The sequence below is a fragment of the Nicotiana sylvestris genome, chromosome 2, assembly GCF_000393655.2.
Source record: "Nicotiana sylvestris chromosome 2, ASM39365v2, whole genome shotgun sequence".
NCBI classification, from domain to species: domain Eukaryota; kingdom Viridiplantae; phylum Streptophyta; class Magnoliopsida; order Solanales; family Solanaceae; genus Nicotiana; species Nicotiana sylvestris.
Window position 1 is genome coordinate 180,665,136 of NC_091058.1, and position 7,033 is coordinate 180,672,168.

At 39.7% G+C, this 7,033-nt stretch overlaps 1 protein-coding gene across 1 annotated transcript; it reads right to left on the reverse strand.

Annotated features, from left to right (window-relative positions):
* Window positions 1-670: 670 nt before the first annotated feature.
* Window positions 671-2,387, reverse strand: LOC104223628 (phenylacetaldehyde synthase-like). Its single transcript, XM_009775090.2, has one exon. The coding sequence runs from the start codon at window positions 2,339-2,341 to the stop codon at window positions 812-814; it is 1,530 nt and encodes a 509-aa protein (XP_009773392.1). The 5' UTR covers window positions 2,342-2,387; the 3' UTR covers window positions 671-811.
* Window positions 2,388-7,033: the final 4,646 nt, after the last annotated feature.

Here is a 7,033-nt window from a genome sequence, read left to right on the forward strand (position 1 = left end):
ATCTCTTAAAGCAACACTTTTATCCAATATGGGCACGTATAAAAAAAATAAAAAAATTCCAATGCTAGCGTTCAGCGTTCTGACTGAGATACGATGAGAGGACTTGGGTTTACAGAATTCGTAGGTAAGTGATAGTACAATATACTCCATTTGTTTCAATTTATTTGTTCTGATTTGACTTGGCATAAAGTTTAATAAAGAGTGAAAAAGTTTTGGAACTTGTAATGTTAAATATGTCATAACATTTGTGTGACTATAAAATATTTGAACTTGTGGTCTTAAACAAGCCATAACATTTATGTGACTATAAATACTTTCTATTAAAAAATATAGGAATATACTTTTTTTGGAATAGATTGATAAGGAAATAGTGAATCTTTTATAAACGGAAGGAGTATATATTTATGTGTTGGTTTGTAGTTCTTTATCGAGATCATCGAATACAAGGATGACAATGAAGGCTATCAATAAAAGAAAATTATTATGGGACTGTTTGTTGAGACCTAAAGAGAGAGTAAAGTGTGTTATGAAATGGATGGAGGATGAATTTTGGACCATACATTTATTAAAAAAAAAAAAAAAAAAAAAAGCGAAGGACACCATGGGACTTTTCCTTATTTTCCTTTTGTATGTGTGCACATTCATTTCCTTTTGAAGTAGCTATCATACGTGGTGCTGAATTTTCGTAGGATCTTATTTCAAATGTAAATGCAATAGTACAAACATACGGAGTTTTGGTTCCTTCATCAAGGTCCAACTAATCTTTGAAAAGGAAAAAAAAATGTAACATTTGACCCTATTTTTTCAATAATTAAAAAGAGCCTGGAATTAGCAGGACATTAGCATGGTCTTGTATCACCTTCCAAGCCATGTCAACATGCCTATAATCAGTAAGAGAAGCACCAATGGCAAATCGAATAATATAAATTCCTCCAACAACTCCATGAGTCAAATAGAGTTTTCCAGATGAATTAATCGACTCCACCAACTTAGTGTTGAACTTGTTCACTTGTTCCTCATCGAACGTTGTCGAAACTCGACTTATTACTGATGGAGAAATCCTAAAACACACCACAGCAAATTTTCTAGGCACAAATATTTCAAACCTTTTGTCCATAGCTATAAGCCCTTCAAAATGCTTAGCCATGTTCACATGACTTCTTATCAAATTTCTCAAACTAGTTACTCCATAATTTCTCAAAACTAGCCACAGTTTCAAAGCCCTAAATCTCCTGCTCAATGAAATTTGCCAGTCCTTGTAATCAATCACTTGATTTAACTCTGTGGCTTTGTTTCTTAAGCATTCAGGATTAGTCGATAACGCTTTTGTAAGTGCACTTGGATCCTTCACCCAAAGGCAGCAACAATCCAAAGTGGAAAAGAACCATTTATGTGCATTGAGACTGAAAGAGTTTGCATTTTCAATACCATCAAGGAAGTGTTGAAATTCAGGGCAAATGCAAGCGCTTCCAGCATAGGCTGCATCCACATGCACCCAAATCCCATATTCCTTAGCAATTTCACAAAGCGAACGCAATGGATCAACAGAAGTTGTTGAAGTTGTCCCAATTGTCGCGCACAGGAATAAGGGTACCATTCCTTCTTTAGTGTCTTTCAAGATTGCTAAACGTAACGATTTTGGGCACAGGACATACTCATTAGCCTTTGTTGTTGGGATAACTCGAAAATTCTCGGGGTCTATCCCAGCTATATGGGCAGCTTTCTTGAGAGAAAAATGTGTCTGATCAGATGTATAGACCACCAACTTGCCAAAATTCTCTCTACCAATTTTCCTCAGCATTTGATCTCTAGCTGCCACTATATTGCACAACATAGCTTCACAAGTTGTACCCTGTAGTACACCTCCACCACCCCCAGAGAATAAGAAAGAATAGGGAAGATTTAACATTTTTCCAAACCAATCCATCACAATGCTCTCAAGTTCAGTTGCAGCAGGGGATGAGATCCAATTGAACCCAACCACATTAAATCCAACACTAAGCATTTCACCTAGGAATCCAGCAGTACTTCCAGAAGAAGGAAAATACGCAAAAAAATTAGGACTTTGCCAGTGAGTTATCCCTGGAATAATATCTCTTTTGACATCTTGAAGAATTTTTTCAAGTGGTTCAGGATTATCAGGTGCAGAATTCGGTACAAGTTTTTGGAGATAGCCTGGATTGACTTGGCTACAAACTGGATATTTTTCAATGTTTTGATAGTAATCAGCAACGAAGTTCACAATCATGTGACCTTGCTTTCTGAATTCTTCAGGATCTAAAGGGTTTATGGTGTTGAAAATTTGGTCATCAAGTTCAGGGTTGATATTGAGGGTACCCATTGTTTCAATTTGTGTTGTCGTGGCAGAAAAGAAATGCTAGCTTGGTACGTTTTATAGGCTTAAAGAATTGAATTATGCCACACATTATTCTGGCTGCTTGATTAATGCAGATTCTTTTGTGGGCTATAGTAGGTTAGGCCTACATAATAAAATTTAGATGCTTAGTTACTTTCTAGAAAATTCAAAACACTGGACCATCTAGCTCTTGAGGAAGTTGGTCTGAACTCTCAATTATGTCAATTGAGCTCGTAGTTTAACTTCCACCTACTAACTAATTAATTCACCTCCTAATTATGATGATGTTACACTAGCTTTTGATGAAAAGTATTCCAGGAATTCTCTATCCAGAAAACGAAAGCTAAAAACAGCAATTAGAGGTGATGACAGCTTGACATAACCATGAACGAATTGGCAGGACAGGAGACAACTCATTCGAAAAATACTACTCTGTCCTATTCATTTTAATTGATTTTTTTGGATGTTTTCACACATATGCACCTTTTAATATTAATCAACAATAAAATTGATTATATTAACCTTTATTGTCTCTTTAATTTGTTCATTAGAAATATAATCGATACTTCGAGTCTCTTTGTTTACCTCGAAAAATGAGGGTAACAATTAAATGTAATTTGTGGTTTTAAAGATATGTGATTTATTGTAATACTAATGAATATTCAAGTAATATTAAGTTTAAATAAGAAGAATTGATGAACCAAACCAGTGTTGCAAGAACAATGAGGACCTCGAGCTCGACTTTCTTGGGGGCCTCGAGGTCAGCTACAATGAAGTATAAATAATAAAGTAAAAGCAATAAAACTGAAGAACACTTGGTGAGCACGGTAAACAAGAAAAGCAGAGTAGAATATTCTATTACATTGAATAATGTGAGATGATGCTTACAAAATGATTGGGATCCCCTTTATATAGGAGGAGAAAACCCCAATATAGCACATTCCTAATTGAAATAAAAATTCTATTGGTACATGTGTATAACAACCTAGTACGAATATGTACTATTTCGTACAAATCTTATCCTTTAATTTATGCCCTGATCCACGTGTCCTTGAGAAATTTCCACTCTTTCTTGAGTACCCTCAAGAATGTACAACCCTCGATGTAGGTCATGCCAGGCCTTCGATCTGCTTCCTCGAGGTATGTATCCTTCAACCGGGTCCGACCCCTACTTTGAGTCTCCCGGACTCGAACTCATAGCCCAATTTAAGACTTCAAAATCGAGCTCCTTAGTTTTGACTGTACAAAGTGTTTGATATAATAAAAATGCTTCTTCAAATAATTGATACATGCGTACATGTTTTGCCACTGGGGGCTCGACTATTCTATGTGGACACGGTTCTTTTGACCGTTTGGCCCATCACAACATTCCCTATCGAGGCCCTCCTTGGCATGAATTGTTTTCTTCGAGAATATAACCTCCGAGGGTGATGCCTCACAGTATTCGAGGTTGATCGAAAAGAAGCCTTGAATACTTTATTGAATGTTCCTTAGGTAGCATATAGATGTTTCCTCGTTAAAAACCTTGCCGATAAAACCCATTTGGGACAAAATCCGAGCCAAGGAAAAAAGAGCGCAATGCATGCTTTAAAGCATACGGCCTTCGTGTAAGAAGGGGTGTCTTCGAGATCGTGAGCTTTTGAAAGATCCTATTGTGCTGAGCTTGTATGATCCTTTATCAACGACTCTGAGGCCTTGTTATCCGTGATCATGGTATCTTCGAGTGCCTTGACCTGGTCGGGGATGATTCTTAATGCCTCGATTTGACACCATGGGGCCGAGAAATTCACTCGTGTCAACTCCGAAGGCACGTTTCTCTAGGTTGAGCTTTGTGCCGCGTCGCCCCAAATTGTTGACCGTTTCCTACAAATGAATTAAAATGGTCCTCTACGTGCAGGGACCTAACAAGTCATATCCTCAATATAGGTTTTTGTTATTTTACCTGCCTGTTCTTCGTACTGGATGTTGATGCGAAGTTTTACCTGTCTGCTCTTCGTAGTGATTCAAGGCTGAATCCTTGTCATATCTGAACGGGGCCAAGCAATGCAATCTATATAATTAATAATAAACTAAATAAGTTTTTTCCTGAGTTTAAGAGTTAATCCCGTTCCCAGATGTACCTTTCTTTTGAGTAGTTGACTTGGTGGGATCGGGCTTCTCGGGTACAACGGAGCTAGGGAGTTCCCTTCTTCACCTACGGTTACCTGTTTATCCTGCTTCCGTCTAGACTTGGAGCTGTGATTGCTACTTAGCTACCTGTTTTATCTTTGAGGCTCGACTTCTCCGAGGTTAAGGGTTCCGGCATCGGCACCGCTTCCTCGATTGCAAACATCTCTTTTGCAACATGCTGTTCTCCGTGGACTGTTTTCAATCCTTCCTTTGCCAGGAACTTTATCATCTGATGGAGGGTCGACAACACTGACATCATGTTGTGTATCCATGGCCTCCCGAGAGTGCGTTATACCTCATGTCGCCTTTGATGACATGGAACCTGGTGTCTTGTGTGGTCCCGACTATATTTACTGGCAAAATAATTTCTCCCTTTGTTGTTTAACTTGTATTTTTGAAACCATTTAGCATCCGGGATGCAGGTGTGATCTGATTTTGCAGGCCGAGTTGTTTCACAACCCTCGATCTGATTATGTTTGTCGAGCTACCTGGATACACTAAAACACGTTTAACCTGAACTTTATTCAAAAGGATAGAGATTACCGGGGTGTCGTTGTAAGGCTGGGATACGTCCTCTACTTCCTCGTCTCAGAACGAGAGAGCGTCCTCGGGCACATAATTCTGAGTCCGTTTCTCTTTCGCGATGGATACTTTGGTACGTTTGATTATAGGTTCCTGTGGGACGTCGACTCCACCGATGATCATATGGATGACCTGTTGAGGTTCTTCAGGTTCATTTTTCCTGTTTGCATCTCTTTCTCAAAAATGGTTCTTAGCCCGGTCACTGAGAAATTCGCGAAGATGCCCTTCATTGAAAAATCGGGCTACCACCTCTCTAAGTTTCATGCAATCCTCGGTCCTATGCCCGTGAGTCCCATAATACTTATATATTAAGTTGGGATTCCTCTGAGAAGGGTCGGTCTGTATGGGCTTGGACCATCTAGTATCTCTAACTTTGCCAATGGCTAAGACGATACCCGAGACATCGACGTTGAAGTTGTATTCTGACAATTTGGGTGCCTCCATCGGTCCCGAGCGCCTGTCAAAACCTATTTTGCTCATGAGCCCCTAGGTATTTTGGCCTCGATATACTCTTCGATCATTCCGAGATGTATTACACCTTGAAATGTTCCTTCTATTTTTGACCGACAGTTGATATATTTCCTTGTTGAATCTTGATCCATTATCTGTGTCCCTCGGGGGCTTGGCTGCAAATCTGTTAGGATGAACTGATCCCGAGGGGGCTCTCAACCGGTCATCCTCAACCCTAATTTTTGACTGATAACGATTGTGCACATCTGACCATCTCACAACAGGATATTCAATCAAGTTCTGCTTCAGCTGTCGAGATGCAATCGAGCTTCTTACATTCAAACCTTGCATAAAGGCCTGAACTGCCCAGTAATCGGAGACCGGTAGTAATTCCATCCTTTCCATCTGAAATTGGGACACAAACTCCCTTAGCATCTTATCATCCCTTTGTTTTATTTTGAAGACGTCTGATTTTTTTATGGCTACCTTTATAGCTGTGGCATGTGCCTTCACGAAGGCATCCGCCAACATAGCAAATGAATCGATAGAGTTAGGGGCTAATTTGTGATACCATATCATAACTCCTTTTGATAGTGTTTCCCTAAACTTTTTCAATAATACTGACTCGATTCCATCGCCATTCAAGTCTTTTCCTTTGATTCCACAAGTGTATGAAGTAATATATTCGTTAGGGTCAGTTGTTCCATTGTATTTTGGTATATCGGGAATGCGAAATTTTTTGGGAATGGGCATCAGATCTGTACTTGGGGGAAAAGGTTTTTGTATAAAATTTTTGGCATCTAGAACTTTCAAAATCGCAGGTGCTCCTGGTATTTGGTCCACCCGGGGGTTATAAGTTTTCACCTTCTTATCATTGTCTTCTATCTTCTTTTATCCTGACTCGATTCTTTTACTCAGTTCCTCGAGCATTTTCATGATTGTGGGGTCATTCCCCGAGCCGCTTTCGTCGGGCCTATCTAGCGCTGGCTCGTGTAAGGCATTTACTGGTTCGGCGGTGTTGGGGATTCTATTCTGACTCTGAAGTTGAGCGATGGCGACTTGTTGGGCTTGCAACATTTCAAATATCACTGGAGGCTCACTCCTCCTTCTTCCATCCTCGTGTTTCCTGGCCTCCAGCTCAGGCTTCCCTATGTGCATTCCTTGCGGGGTCTATGCCTGCATCCGTATTTAGAGCGTTGGGCGAACTAATATCAACTGGCTCCACGTTTGGTACTCCCTCAGGGTTTATGGGTGGTACACCGACCCCTATACTGCTATTTTCTCCAAGACCTTCATCCTCGTGAATAGGTGTATTTTGTGTGCTAGACATAATTAAGTCTGAAATCAAAGAATCTTTGATAAGAAAAAGTGTGAAGAATAATGTGTGTTATCAGAAAACTAACACTAAAACTTTCACTATTATCTTTAGCCCCATGGTGGACGCCAAGCTGTTTACCTCGAAAATGGGGGTAACAA

Bases quoted from the DNA above. Each gene is read 5' to 3' on its own strand.
- LOC104223628 (XM_009775090.2), bottom strand. From the start codon at position 2,341: ATGGGTACCCTCAATATCAACCCTGAACTTGATGACCAAATTTTCAAC.